The 16755-nt window shown below is 38.5% G+C and overlaps 1 protein-coding gene across 4 annotated transcripts in view; it reads right to left on the reverse strand.

Annotated features, from left to right (window-relative positions):
• AFF2 (ALF transcription elongation factor 2) overlaps positions 1 to 16755 on the reverse strand; it is a gene marked incomplete at both ends in the record, with an annotated part of 731149 nt that overhangs the window by 475645 nt on the left and 238749 nt on the right. For all 4 annotated transcript variants that reach the window (XM_079765477.1, XM_079765476.1, XM_079765475.1 and 1 more), the window contains one exon: positions 8863 to 9723. In XM_079765477.1, the coding sequence (XP_079621603.1) occupies positions 8863 to 9723 (861 nt within the window). The remainder of the gene's footprint in view (positions 1 to 8862; positions 9724 to 16755) is intronic.

Here is a 16755-nt window from a genome sequence, read left to right on the forward strand (position 1 = left end):
TCAAACTTACAATCATCTGAAATCTGAGATTACTAATCATGAAAATCAAAATGACAATGAGGTTCCTCCTCACACCTGTCAGCATGGCTATCATCAACAAATCAACAAGTGATAAGTATTGGTGAGGATGTGGAGAAAAGGGAACCCTAGTACACTGCTGGTGGGAATGCAGACTGGTGCAGCCACTGTGGAAAAAAGTATGAAGTTTTCTCAAAAAATTAAATATAGAACTGCCATTTGACCCAGTTATCCCACTTTAGGAATATATTCTAAGAGACCCAAAACACCAATAAGAAAGAATGTACGCACCCCTATGTGGAGAGCGGCTACAGTGTTTGGACAGGTTCAAGCCTCGGACTAATGAGAGGGCACAGTCCTCTCATTGCCACGTGCAAGTCCCAGCTTGTAGAGCAGAGCCCTCCCAGCACAATTATAGCCATCAGCTATAGTTGTAAGCTTGAACCTATGGTCTGAACATGTGGCCCCACATGCCTGAGTGATGTGGGCTTGATAGAGTTCAGGTGCATGTAATTGAGTAGGATCAAAACTCACGAGAATGTTGTAAATATCTTGACCACGTCCTTACTTTGCCTCGTGGCATCTGGCTGTAAAATAAAGACATGGCTTGTAGTCCGTGGCGCTGTCTCTCTCCATCAGAGAGGGCACCATCCCGCTGAGATCCAGTTTTCATTCTCTTCTCTGTCTTTTCTCAATCCTTCACCACCCCCACTCGGGCTCACCAAACCTGGCTGAGCTGGCGTAGCACATAAGATGTCCAATGTGGGGCTGAGTATGCCATGGCCATGCCAACCCGCCACACCCCTATGTTCATAGCAGCCTAATTTACAATAGCTAAGATCTGGAAACAGCCCCAGTGCCCATTAGATGAGTTTCTTTTTTTTTTTTTTTTAAAAAGCTGTGGTACATTTACACCATGGAATACTATGCAGAAGTAAAAAAAATAAGGATCTCTTACCCTTTGAGACAGCATGGAAGGACCTGGAGAGTATTATGCTAAATGAAATAAGCCGTTCAAAGAAATATAAGTATCACATGATCTCACTCATATATGGAATCTAATGAACAAAATAAACTAATGAACAAAATAGATCCAGAGTCATAGAAGCATGAAGCAAAATGTCAAGTCTCTGAGGGAAGTTGGGCATGGGTGGGTGGGAAGAGATCAATTAAAGAGCTTGTATGCATATATGCATAATCTATGGACACAAACAATAGGTTGGTAGAGGCCTGATGTGGGAGGTGGTAGCAGGCTATAAGAGGTCAATAGGAAAAAAAAAGGAGACATATGTAATACTCTCAATAACAAATAAATAATATTAAAGAAAAAATAAAAATCACAGAACACCAAGACAGTTGCACTGAAACCAAATAGTCTAATTCATTTTTAAAAATTGAATATTGAAATAGCTGACATTGTTTCAGGATGCTGATAGCTAGAATCACTTACGTGCAGCCTTGAAAAGAAAAGAAACACACACACATGCCCACACACAGAAGAACAGGACTTAAGGAAATAAGAAGGAAGCTAAAAGTAGGGACATTTGGATAATCTTACTATGCCAAAGTTGAGATCTATTACTGAGTTTTACTAGTGCTAATGAGAAAACAAAGTGACAAGGAGTATTGAAGGATAAGGAACCCAAGGATGGAGAGCATGGTTTAGAACAACCATGTTAGCATTACTTTACAAAAAGCCTTTGGAAAACAGTTTCAGGAAAAGCTGATGCCTACAAACAAAGAAATTAGATGTGCTTTCTTGTAAGGGAGTAGAGAACACAGGGGTTCAAAAATTATTGCTAGATAACAATTTGTTTGAGATTCCCCAAGTCACTATCCATGAAGCCATTGAGAAAGTGATGTTTCAAGTTCAGCATCACAATCTGCTGCCAGATTGCCTGTGCAGTCAAGACACTTTTAATAGTCTGGCTTTGCAGTCTTTTTGGACTTTGCCTCTACAAACATAAAGTTGCAGACAAACTGGCCAGTCCTCAGAATATGCCTTGCATGATCTCACCTCCCATTTTTGTATCTGCCATTCTTTCCACCCATCAGTAATTGCACACAAATCCATTGCCCTCCAGATCACTTTCACCTACTGTAATTCCACCCAGTTTTCAAGGTCAAACTCAAAATTTCTTACATTCATTCTCTGTAAAACCTTCTGAGGTTACTCCTATGCATTATGTCTGATGAAATAACCCTATGATAATGAAAATTGTTTCATCTATGCCTCTCAAAGACACTTTTCCTAATCACCAAATTGTGGCAACCTTATTTGAATCCTCTCCTACTCTTCAGACCTCTCCATCACAAAGAATTCAAGGCTCCCTGTTCTACCTGTATTACTAACTACTTCTTTCAGATGCTCTGTTGGGCCCATTCAGCTGAAGGAGACGCCAAACATAGGGGGGCATATTAAGAAGTGTGTTAAAGTAAATCAATTTTAGTTATGAATGAGACCAAGGAGTTGGATTAATTAGTAAACACACACACACACAAAAAGTGCCCACAGGTGAAGGACTGGAGAATACAAAACTTTCTGGATCCTGCACTTTTATGGAATAAATGCTAAGGTCAAGGTCTCTGTTGGTGCCTTAGAACTATGAGGACTTTCAGAGGCATCACCATTCATTTCCAATGGGATGGTAATTAGACAAGTTATAGCCTTAGACTGGATACTATTTTTTTTCCATAAGAATGAACAAAAAACTCGTGATATACATCAAGTGAAAAATGCTTAGAATGGGTTGCACACAGTAGCTGGATGGCCTTCTGTTCTTTAAAGCAGCTGCCACTATGGTTTCTGTGTGCCCAATTGGGCATATCCAGCAAATTCTCTGCAGTTCTCACAAAAGGGATCTGAGATTCCTATCTACTTCATAATAAATAAATCCAATGACACTCACAGTGTTCCCTGTATGGTATATAAAACAAAACAGGCACAGGCACAAACATGTGAGCAATAACTTTTTAGCCAGTTGACAAAACTAGTCACTGAAATAAGCTGAAGTCAAATCACATAATTTATATCAATTCCATTAAACTTTTCTAAGAGACTCCTAGTTTTGAGGCAACTGGAGCCTCAGATAGTCTTAGGTCACACCAAGAGCAGTTTGTAAAGCAAATGAACCTTTATGGTGATGACACTCCACATATTACTATTGTACTTATAAAAACTATTTATTTAGGATGGAGACACTTAATACATGTCATTGATTCTTTCATTTGTATGAATTATTTACTTCTCAAACAATACTAATAACAAATTGCACCAAAATGCAAAGCTATATAAATTTATGAACAAAAACATATCCAGAGACAGAGAAACATCGATCAGACAATTGAACCTCAGAGGGAAGGTAGGGGCAGGTGGGTGTAAGGGGGACACAGACACCAGGGGGGTGAGGGCATGAGTGGGGGTATGGCGGGTAATGGGGGGATAAGGAAACATATATAAATACCTTAATTAATAAAGAATATTTTAAAAAAACACAGAATATTCTTATCCTAATGACAAAATAAACAAAAAAATCTCTAATAAAATCATGTATAAACCTGCATTTATTAACAAATTCATCCTATCTAATAATAGACAAACATGCAAATTGACCATACCTCTGACACACCCACAAGTCACGCCCACCATCCAATCAGAGCGAGCATGCAAATTAACCCAAGCCGAGATGGCTACAGCCACAGAGAGCAAGGTTTCCTAGGTAACAGAGGAAGCCAAGCTTTCCACCTGCCCTTGCCAGGCCTAAGCCTCCACTCAAGCTACAGTTTCAATTATAGAAGGTAAACGCTCCGAAAACCGGTTTGGCTCAGTGGATAGAGCGTCAGTCTGTGGACTGAAGGGTCCCAGGTTTGATTCCGGTCAAGGGCATATACCTTGGTTGCGGGCACGTCCCCAGTAGGGGGTGTGCAGGAGGCAGCTGGTCGATGTTTCTCTCTCATAGATGTTTCTAGCTATCTATCCCTCTCCCTTCCTCTCTGTAAAAAATCAATAAAATATATATTAAAAAAAAAAGAAGGTAAACAAATTCAAACAAATGGCGGCAGAATGGAGCTTGAAAGAGCAGGCCAGGGTTGCTGCCGGCAACAGGGGAAGCAAAGCTTTCTGCACACCCTGGCCGGGCCCAACCGCTTAAGGCAACAAAGTTTCAATTATAACCCCAACACAAATGGCTGCTGGGCCTAGGGGGGAGCCCCAGGCTTGGCTCTGCTTCAGGCTACAAAGTTTCAATTGTAGAAGGAAAATAAATTCCAGATACCAGTGCCTCCGCTTGGGTTGCCAGGGGGCGTGGCCGGCCTGCAAACCACCACAGGCCCCTTGCTCAGGCCGCCCCACACCCCAAGGGAACCCCCACCTGATCCGGAACACCCTTCAGGGCAAACCAGCTGGCCCCCACCCATGCACCAGGCCTCTATCCTATCTAATAAAAGAGTAATATGCAGATTAATCATCACTGCAACACACAATATAGCTGCCCCCATGTGGTCAAAGATCCTGCCCCCATGTGGACACAAGATGGCCACCACAAGATGGCCAGCAGGAGAGGGCAGTTGGGAGGCAACCGGCCTGCAAGGGAGGGCAGTTGAGAGGGACCAAGCCTGCAAGGGAGGGCAGTTGGAGGTGATCAACCCTGCAGGAGAGGGCAGTTAGGGGTGATCAGGCCGGCAGAGGAGGGAAGTTGGGAGCAAATAGGCTGGCAGCAGAGTGGTTAAGGGGTGATCAGGCTGGCAGGCAGAAGCAGTTAGGGGCAATCAGGAAGGCAGGCAGGCAGGCAGTTGGGAGCCAGCAGTCCTGGACTGTGAGATGGATGTCCGACTGCCCGTTTAGGCCCAATCCCACCGGGATCGGGCCTAAACGGGCAGTCGGACATCCCTCAAGGGGTCCCATATTGGAGAGGGTAAGAGGCTGGGCTGAGGGACAACCCCCCTCCATGCACGAATTTCGTGCATCGGGCCTCTAGTTTCCTAATAAAACACCATCTGCAAGCAACCCCCCAGTTTCCACTAGCTATATAAAAAGGTATTTTACTGTTTTTAGATGTGGTTCCCAGAAAATTCTTCTAAGGCCAACTGTAGAACACATCAGTCTATTTTTGGTTGTCTGGAATGTTAATAAATTCTGTAACATTAAGTTTTTACACAAACAAATAATGTGTTTTTTTAAAAAAAGCATGCTTCAATAGAAAAACTGACCTTTTGAAATAAAGTTGATTAGGCTTCTATTATCCTTAGTATCAATACATAAATTATAAGAAGCAGGGAAATGTTTCAATGATAGCCTATAATTAAAATTTCTCCACTATACATACAAGCATAGACACATAAAAAACATGGGTGCACACACAAGCACATTTAATTTTATGTGATTTCCCAATTCACAAATATAATCACATATGCTTTTTGTATATCTTAGAATATGTGTTTCCTAGTCATTCACTTCCCAATCCCCCAAAATGTATTTCATTAGCACACATGTCAACCTCCTGTCACTAGAGCCAGGGTAAGAGTTGGGAAAGCTCAAAGAAATGTGATTACTCTATGGACAAGCCTTTTTAGTAATAAAATAATGCTACCACTCTTTAAAGATGGCTGCTTTGACTAGGGACCCAGAACTCAATGCCTGTAACTCTTGGCGCCAGGGACTGGGACTGAATTCTAAAGCAAAGTGCTTCTGAAAAGTTCAACAATATATACTGTGCTAGTAATAGGGTGAATTTCCAGACTTGGTTAGAGTTTTAGCCACATAAATTCCACTAGGTTCAAAGCTTTATAATGTTCTACCCTGTCTATAGTTATGCTAATGTTTTTATCTACACATTTCTGAGCTCTTTATATTAGACTTTCTAACCTCTTACTTCTTTCCTTCTATTTTTGGTTTTCACATTGCCCTTGGAGTCTGTTTATTCTCCTGACTTTAGGTCACTAAGATTCTCTCTACTCCTTTTTTTAAATCCGTCCTTGAAACCTATATTTTAAAATAAGTACTTCACTGATCTTTTATGATGACTTCATTGCACCTGGTCCATTTTGGTACAAGGCTCTACCAAAGTCTGTACCTTTCCTCACCAAAGTCTGCATGCAGTACACATAGATTGCTTATTGGATCATCATCTCTAGAGTTGATGACAGCTCAGAATCTCTTTGGAAATGTAACTCTCAATAGTGTGCCAGAGGATTGAGCAAAAGCATGGAGTCATTTCTGAATCTGGGTCAGTCATATTGTAAATATATAAGAGAGAGGATTACAACAGAGCAGATATCACTTAAACTGTGATCTGTCACTCCAGGTATGAGTGACCTCTTGATGGGCACAGGCTGACAGACCTCTTGATGGGCCTGTGCTATTTGTAGACCAGTTCTGATTGATGGCACTGCCATGTAAGGAGGGAACAACAGCAGACACCAGGGCAACAACAGGACAAAAATTACATCCCAGTCTCCCATTATACACCTTTTCAAAGCAGGTTTCTTTTGGGTTTATAAGTATTACAATCCTGTATTAAGTCATCCAGTGGAAGTTGGGATTCAGGTTTCCAAATGACTCTGCAGAAGTAGAGTAGAATAAGACACAGGAAGACAGAGCACAATGAAAGAAATAAAATTGATGGATTTTCTAGCAATTGTTTATCTTTGTTAATGTTATTGGATTAACATTATGGCTTAGAAAATGTAATCAAGTTACCATTTTTGAAATTCATTCATTCAACAAATATTTATTGAATATCTACTATGTGCTAGGCATTTGCTAGGCACTTAAGATACAGAAAAGAATGAGACATTTCTTGCTTTCAGGGAGCTCACAATCTAGTGGCAGAGACAGACATAAACAAGTAACTACAATACAATGAAAAAAGTGCCTGTCAAAGTGTATACAAGGTGCTAGAGGAGCCCAGAAGAAGCAGTTTGTAATTAAGCCTGGTGAAAGTGACAACTGAGTATACCTGAAGGAGAATTCTTGCAGGTCTTCACCAGGAAGACAAGGGAGGGTAGGGAAAGATATTGTATGCTGAAGGGGCAACGGGGTCAAAAACAAGGAAGTATGATAAAGCATGATATGATGGGGAACCACATGTAGTTCCATATGGCTGGGATTTCATCTGTGCATGAAGAAGTGGTGACATATGAAGTCAGAAAGAGAGTATGAAATCAGATAATGAAGAGCTTTGCATGCAGAACTAAGATATCTGGACTTTTTCCTGAAAGTGATGAGAAGACATTAAAGAATTCAAAATAGGAAGTGACATGACAAGATATGCCCATTAGATCAATATATATGGAGGATGGTCTGTAAGAAAGGTGAGACTAGAGGGAGGGAGACATGGTAGGAGGGGCTATCACAGCATTCCAGGTGAAAGATGCTCATGGGCACTTCAAAAGCAATGAGGGTGAAGAGGTGACAGATTGGGGAGATACTTAGGAGGAAGCTTGATAAGACTTGATGAATTATAATACAAAAAGCACAACTTCCTCAGAGATGAAACAATATTAAAAACATGCATTCAGAAAATACAACCAGCAGCCCCTTCTTTTGTATTCCCATAATCCTCTGAAATCACAGCATCTGCTGAGTATGAATAGAGGAAGAAAAGCCAGAGGACACATATGGTCAGACTTCTCTAATTCAGACAGCACTAAATTGGAATCTGCAACAATACAGATTATCTGTGACTCCTATTAAGAATTTCAAACTATCTTCTTCATCCATATATTTTCAAGCTTTTAGTCAACAGTAACAGGAATCCAATCTAAAAGCAGTGGCTTCTTACAATCAAGCACTTGAGGTATAGTAGGCAGCAGCTTATATGGTGGTATCTGAGGGGTACACAATATGTGGCGCCCACCCAGGGGTCACAAGGCATAATATACAATAATTATAATTCATTCCTTTAGGAGAGGTTTTGGGCCCTTGGAACTTCTCTTTTACAAGGCAATAATTCCTGAGATGGGTAGAGCATTTAGTCATTCTAAACCCAGTGGAATTCTGGTTGAGGATAATACCTTGGATTTCATAGAAGGGTTCAAGATAGTGATGTAAAAGGGAAGATTAAGGGATATAGAAGATAACATAAGATCTCACCAATAAATAGCCTTGCAAGCACTTGAGAAGCTAAGATTCTTCATGGTCTTTTTTGTTTGTTTTTGTTAATCCTCACCCGAAGATATGTTTTCCATTGAAGGAAGGGGGGAGGAGAGACAGAGTGAAACATTGATGCAAGAGAGACATATTGACTGGTTGCCTCCCCCACACACCCAGATAGTGGTCAGGGATCAAGCCTGCAACCGAGGAATGTGCCTTTGATCAGAATTGAACTCAGGATCCTTCAGTCCATGGACTGACGCTCCAACCACTGAGCAAAACTGGCTAGGGCAAGAAGCTAAGACTCTTAAAGAATGCCTTCCACTTCAGGTTCCAGCAAACCACATTTGTACATTCAATACCTCAAAGAACTTTTGTGTTTTGTTTATGATATTGGCTAGTCATGGCCTGTAGTGACTCACAATCTTTTCATGGGCCTCATGGCCAATTAAAATCTCCAGTGTTATTAAATTTGTACATAATATTGCAAATGTGTTGTCTGAGACTACTTTAAAACTCCAACCTTTCATTCACTCAGACTGACCTTGTCTTTTGTTATTCCAAATTATGGATATATTACTGAATTTGCAAAGTGTTAATCAGTCAAGTTACAATTGACAGAAGATCAAGACTCAGATTCTGACCATGAAGAATCACATTTATGGCTTGAGAAGGTAAATAAGAGCTTCTTGTGAATACTTTATAGCAGTTAATTTAAAAAAAGAACAAAACAAAACTTTAAAATTACTTACTTCACTTGTTTGGAGAATTGTGAACTTTGGCAGTTTAGTCTTTGAACTGGTTGTACTTGGTTTTCCATCCAAGAGGGTTCCAAATGACAGATTCCCAAAACTGTTCTCAAATTCAATAGAAGGTTTCAGTGTTGGAGATATGTCTTGTGCCTGGTCCTGGCCATCCATAGGTCTCACATATGCAGTTGGTTTTTGCTGCCCCATGCTTGTTTTGCTGTAAAGTCCTGTTGGGAAGTTTTGAACTGAAAGGCCACTGCTAGGAGCCAATAAAGAGGAGGCAAGTAGGGGAGACCCAGGCACTTGCACTGTAAATTCAGATGCTCCTGGTGAATTAGATTGAAATATTTCTTTAAATGTATCACCTCCACTGGACTTGAGATAAATACCTTCCTTTGATGATGGGTTTGATTCTTCAAGTCCTCCAACTTGAGGCTGTTCAGCTGGGTAAACAAAGTAGTCTTCCAGTCTAGGTTGGGGTTGATCCTGTGTAGATGGCTGCATCTTGTTTGGCTGACTACTGGTCTGGCTAGCTGGTACAATGCTAGTGTTATGACTATCTCGTGGCCAGTCAGGTTTTGATTTCTTGTTGCTGTGTATTAGAGTTGAATTCAGTATCACAACAGAAGGTGGAGGCATTGGTCCAGAGGGGTGAGTATTATCCTGGTAAGGTGGGATCATTCGGTTCTTTTGTTCTGGGAAAAAGCTTGGTTCATTTTTGTTGATGGGAGTCTGGGGCACAGAATTCTTTGGGATTCCCACTAGATGATTCTGACTAGAATGGTTAGTTAGCAAATCCTTCATTTCATCATAGTTTCCCAGCGTGTTCTGGACTCTGTTGGCAAGTGCATCACCTTTGTTTGTCTAAAATAACAAAAAGATGGGGGTGGGAGGAGAAAGAATGAATAGGTTTGTGTTTCCTAATGTTAATGTTTCAAACAGATGTTCTAAGTAGACTACCATATAAGGTTCTCTAAAATTTTCATGCTGCTATTCATAGTTTTCATGTGATATATAAGAAAAAATCAGTAACGATATTGAAATAGTCTCTTGGAATGAACTGTGTGATTAACATTTGTATACTCCCTGGCCTAACCTTAAAAACGCTTACTGGGAGAAAGTTTTAAATTATGTTACTTATGAATTTTATTAGCAAAATACCTTACCTTAAGTCAGTTGAGCTGAACTGTTACATTCTACATTGTGATCAACAACTTCTACTTACTGATCATTGGGATTATAAAGGAGTATTTGACATATTGTTCTTGACATTTCACACCTTCCCACTACATTATACAATGAAAAAGGCTTAGCCCACTGGATAAGGAAGAAATCAGTTAAACGATCCTATCATGGCTACCTTCAGTTTAGAAAAAGCATGGGATTTAACAACATCTAATTGAACTGACTTATGACTAAAGTAAATCTGATTCCTTTTCATCAAAGAACTATAAATTACTGGGTCTGCCTACATGTTCTGGGGGAACAGTATTTACATATTGATGACTCATACTCATTTATTTTGAAATGGTGCAACTGTTTATCAACAGTGACTGTGTCTTCAGTGATTTAGAAAAAATTATTCAAGAATTTAAACTGTTACTTGAGTAAATCAAAACACAGATTTTCAAAGTGATGTTGGCAACCGAATCATTCTATGGACAACCAACATACCATCTATACCATCCCCTATAGGATACACTAATCTTATTTAAATTGTGTGATTGCTTTTAAAATATTTAAGTTCATGAGTATTTTTAATATAGAAAGCATAGCCTTCATAACTAAAAATAGTAGGGAGCTATATAGTGGGAAATGACTGATGAAAACTCAGCTTTTCAATTTTGAAAGTGACTTTTTACTATTCTTTTTACCTAGTAAAGAGGTTATCAAAATAATCTGTTGAATTCAGAAAGGCAAAGTACTTCTTTGTGCCTAGGCTGTACTATTCTGGCCCAAGATGTTGCAATGAAACAAGACTATTGGCACTCATTGAGGCATGTGGCAGCAGGGCCATTGGATGAATGGAGAACACACTTACCCTATGTAGTGTTTATGTCCCAGGAGCCATAGGTTTGTTCTTCATGCACAGAGAGTATGACAACCTCCCATTGGTACAACCTCAACTGAAGCTAGATGTTTAACATTTAAGATTTCCCACACACCCTTAACACAACGAAGTCTCCTGGTGCACACAGAGAGTGTGCCTATCCAACTTTGGTATCTCAATCTAAACCTAGGCTGTATGGTTGTGTGCTATTCTCTGTATGTGAAGATGGAATAATGTGAAAATGAATGGAAGGTGAAGTGCCAAAAATGAATTAAATCACCCAGGGAAAGAAAATGTAGAAAGATAAGATAGATCTCAAGAGCGAATCCTGGAAAACATCAACCTTTAAGAGACTGGGAGAAGAAGAGGAGCCAGAAAAAGATACCAAGAAGAAACAACCAGAGAGGGAGTCAAACTGGAAACCTTGGCTTTGTTATTAGCATGATTGCCATACACTGTATATAGTATTCAACTCATACCATATGTTAAATCATAGAAGACACTTTCAAATAAATAAGGGCAGTTTGGAAAATATGGTTTCAAAGATAAATAAAGAGTATTCTAAATATAGGCTAAGAGGAATCTGTGGGGGATGGGGAATTTTAGAAAACATATATATATATATATATATATATATATATATATATATATATATATATATATAGGTTTCTTATCCTCAAAAAATATTATATTATACATTACGTGCAACCTTGGTGCTGAAGTAGTGCTTAAACAATATTTCATATAATTCTCAGCTGAAAAATTGCTCCATTTTCAGAAGTATATTTGAAAGGCATATTTAATAGATAAAGACAAGTAAATATCACTTTTATTCCCTAAAGGGCCTAAGTTTGTCAATTTTAATGGTAGAAATTACTTTTCAGCTAAGGCAAGGATAAACTCTTTGTATACATCTGTCTCTTCTTCAACAGAGTTGCACAATAAGCCATTTGGGCAGCAGCCAGAATGAGTTTCTCTATTTAATCCTTAAATTCAGAATAAAAATATTTCATTGAGCTGAGGGCCCCATAAGAATTTGATGCAAGGCATTGTTCTGGCCCCTCAAACTGTTTACCTCTCGGGTCAAATGACTGCCTAATGAACACTAAAACCTATCTTCAAGGATATTACCCAACAAGGGGAAACAGCTATTTCATTTACATTTTAAATGTCTTCATTTTACACTGTCTCATTCACTGAGTTAGGATATGCTTCTTTACATTAGGCAAAGAAAATTATATAACCTATGAGCTTTTTCTTTTTGCCACAGCTACCAGGAAGCTCAAAGCTTAATTTATTGAATTTTCATTGAAATATCATTGAAACAGAGTTCTACAGAATCAGAAACTTGTCCTATGATGTCACAAAAACCACCAAGATCCCTCAAATCCCTAAGAAGTAATTCACTCTCTCTAGGCCAAACACATCAGGAGTCCAGAACATCAAGGCCCATTTGCTCGCAAGCAAGTTAATCACATCCCTGTTTCTGTTTAGCAGTAAATAAAATGAACAGGTTTATCTTTATCTTAATGGAAAGATAAAGTTAGGTTTTAATATCTCTTCATTTATGCCTATTATTATAGTGATTTGAGTTTCTGATGCATACTTAGATTTAATTTTACATCTCTACGTTTTAAAATATGCTTGAAATTAGGAGAAGTCCCAAACTTGTCAATGTCTAAAACTGTATCTACATGAATAATGCTCGAGGAAAATTGAAACTTCTCTAAATACATATAGAAAATCAACATCCTACTATATAGACTATACTATAGTTATGATTTATTTTCCTGCACAAAAGTATAAGCTTTTAAAAGTCAACAACTACCTTTTATTTAATTGTCTACCTTCAAGACTTAGTAACATGTATGGTACATATTTGATATTCAATAAATTGTTGATGAATTGAACAGAATAAAATTATAATTTATACCTTGCCTATGCCAAAATAAAGGATTTGGAGTAAAAGGTACATAAATAGAAAAAGTAAAAGTGAAGCTAAGTTGGTTACTGTGATTGAACATTAAGTTGAACACCAAGCTTCTTGGTAGCTAAGGCAATAAGGAAAAGCTCATAGCTTATAGGATTCTCTTTATTTTAGGAAAGGAAGCATACCCTAATTCATTAAATGAAATAAATGATTACTAGATACTAAAATATGAAAAGAAATTCTCATTGGTTTGATTACAAGAAGCTTTGAACAATAAAATAGTTTTCAGTACTAATTTTACAGAAAATGCAAAGATGTCTTCACATGGCTTTTCCTTCTGATGACTAAAAAGCAAGAGCATTGCATTAAAATCTAACTCAGGGAAGGAATGTCTGCATGTGGAGTTACAGGATTAGGCTAATAGCTCCAAGTATTGGGCTTTCCTGTGCGCTACTGTCATAGGAATGGAGCAAATATAAAGGAATGGAGGGATATAAGCTCCCTTAGACTAGGTTCCTCACAGAGGAATTGTCTCAATGGGACTTGTGACTGGAACTGCATAGCAGATAGTTAAGACTGAGTTCACTGGCGACACTTTCTGTGTTGCTGATTGAAGGAAAATTCATGTGTTTTGCATAACAGACATGTTGTGATTACAGACATGGTAATTCTTAACATGCATAGTGGTAAATTGAAAATATTCATGAGACACAGTTAGGCACAGAGTACACACAGGCACATAGCCTGAGAAGTCCACCATTCAACAATCTCCAATAATTAGCAGTAAAGTCTAAGTGGTCAGATTCAACTCTCTGCCTTCCCACCATGTTAAATTTCTTAGGATGTCTATATGATAGAAAACTCAATGGGGCCTGCAATACATTTATGTAAACCTACAAAATGTACTCTCATTATATACCACAGCAACATCTAATTCACACTAAAGGTTATTTTTCACCCTCCAGAGTCTTAGCAATCCTATTAAGGAACAAGGTATTCTGGGCAGCCTTGACTGGACATTATAAAAATGCCAAAAATGAAATCCAGCCATTTTAATCAATTGTATGCTTCTTTCATTTTTGCCAATTCTTTATTTCCTGTTCTAGATAATTGGTTGATTCCTTAAAGGTAACCTCTATAGCCATTATTTTCTGAGTAATCACAATTTCTCCATCATCAATGAAATGCTTTCTCTAAGTATTTTCAGGTATAAATTACATGTCTGGTTTGTGGCTCATAACTATCAGCTCTCCTTCATTTAAACTTTTTGCCTCTCATTACTTCAGGAAATGCAAAGTTGCCTCAGTTTGCTTCTTAAGCTATCTTCAAATCAGTAGCATGATTTCATCGCAGGACTAATGTGCTAGAAGGTAATTGTACCATAGTATTTATTTTTAATATAAGTAATTACATAACTTAAGTTTTGAGGTTCATTTTTTCTTTTATTTCATTTTAGCTAATGTATGTAACTTAGTGATTCCTTTTTTATAATTCTAATAATTCACAGCTAATCTATCCAAACTAAGTTGCTATTTCTTTCTTCAATTATAATAATGATAATACTTTGAATTTGTACAGCACTTTACAGATTTCAAGGCAAGGTTTCCAGGGTATTTGACTTGATCCTTACAATAACAATGTGAGTCAGCAGAGCAGGTCTGGTCTCAATCTAGCTTCTAACTGACCCAACATAAATGACCTTAGATAAGCCACTTAACCTCTCTGTGCCTCAGTGTCCTCATTCTTGTTGAGTTGTGAAAAGCTATAAATGTCAGTTGTTGTTGTTGTTATCAAGTATTATTTATATTATCAGGTATTATTATTCACTTCAGAGAGAAGGAAACTATAGGTTAGAGAAATGAAATTTCTTCTCCAAAGTCACACAGGAGGTAAACTTATCAGGTCTTCTGTCTTCCTGTCAGAGGATATCAATAGTTTCCTGCTACAGATACAGAATCACACAGAACTGGGCTTAGATTTACCAGTTATATGGATATTAAGCTGCAGAGAAGCAACCTCACCTCTCCGAGTCTCAAATTCCTCATGGGAAACATGAAGAAAATGCCTACACCAGTTATTATAAGGACTAAACAAGCACATATATAAAGCCGCAGCACAGTGTCTGGCACAGACTAGGCACTTGGTACAGGCTAGGTCCTCATCCCTCCTAATATTCCCACACTAGACATGTTACATTTTTCAATCACTTTTAAAGACAGCCTTCTCCATAGCATAGCACAAACTAACTCAAATTTGAAATGTGTGAGCAACAAAAGCAACCATGCAGAGAGGTTACTCACCAACCAAATGTTGGAATAGTCAACATACTTTCCATTCTGGGAGTGGCAGAGATAAAATAAGGAAAGGAAGGAACTCATCCAGGAATATGAGAAATCACAATTTCTTCCTTCTGCCCATTCATTGACTAGTTTGTTACCACTAATAATGTTGGACAAGTGATCAAACTATATTTCAGAATTTAGGATGGCAAAAAGTTTCCTGAAAGTTCTGATCCACCACCAGGAATTTTGATTTTTTGGTAAGCATTCCAACCACAAACCCAAGGAAGAGTTTTGGCATGCCTTCATCTCTACCAGTAGATCATGAGCCAGCTCTGCTACTTATGGCATGCCAAGCTATTCTAAGGGTTTCCACACCAGTCCCGATATGGGGAGATTTTGGAGGTGCACATCAAGCACAATAGTATCACAATATGGGGAAAACAAGAGTTCTATTGTCCAGTGATCACCCAGAGAACCCTGAACATGGACATAACACAAAATAGCACAAAATAGCAGCTGACCATCAAAGTAATGGTGAAAGAAAGAGAATTGCTAGGTTATCAGCTGTTAATATATTCCTTTCTTTCACAGTCTTTACCCAAGAACAAAGGCTCTTCCTCATCAAGAAGGATAAATGCAACAAGCTACTAGTTACATAATAAGCCTGGCCCTGCACTAGACTAATGTTCCCATTGGTGTCTCTACCAGGTGTGCCCTTGACATATCAAGACAAATGGCTTTTAAAAACTTCTGGCAATGTTGACAAAAGATTTTTTAACTGCCTACTCAAAAATATACTGCTTACATCTAAAAATAAATTCATATCTACATAACACTCCTTGTTAACAAGAAATGGTATTTACCTTAAAGGTATAAGACCACTAATTGAGCAGGACTGAAATTATAATAGGGGGGTGGTAATCAAGGATGCTACATCTTATAATAGTGTTAAGTATGGAGTAAATATTGAATTTTAAAGATGCATCCTCTGAATAAAGCTCATTTTTCTAATCCATCCAAATATAATATATAAAACTCACCTGGCTGTTCCTTTTTCTCAAGATTGGATGAGGCATCTATCATCCTTTGACCTCACTTCCACTCTCTGGAAAAAATGGAAATCACAACTTCTGGCCCTGCCCCCAATCTTCCCTTCACTCTCTTGCTTTGTTCTCATTGTAATATTCCATTGCCATCTCCCTTCTCGTGGCTCATCACTCTTCACATGTTCTTGATTCTGTATGTTCTCATTACCTCTGGGATCTTGCTCTACTTACCCCATTTCTCCCTCCTGTACCTTCTTCACCCTTTCCTTCTTCATTGTAATTGGTTCCTTCACATCAATCTTTAAAAATATTCAAGTTTATTTCACTTTAAAAAAGCTTCCTTCCATATTTATCCCCTTGCAATCTAATTTGCTTCCTTTCTTCCTCCCTCAATACAAAAACTCTCTGCAATATCAAACCTACATTCACTTCCTCTCTTCCTTTATTTTACTACATCCCATTTACTCTCCAAACCCTTACAGTTTGGCTTCCCACAATGACCACCAACATTAACAATAAAAGAACTCTCCTGCCCTAGTCGGTTTGGCTCAGTGGATAGAGCATTGGTCTGTGGACTGAAGGGGCCCG

Source organism: Cnephaeus nilssonii, assembly GCF_951640355.1.
Source record: "Cnephaeus nilssonii genome assembly, chromosome: X".
Lineage (NCBI taxonomy): Eukaryota > Metazoa > Chordata > Mammalia > Chiroptera > Vespertilionidae > Cnephaeus > Cnephaeus nilssonii.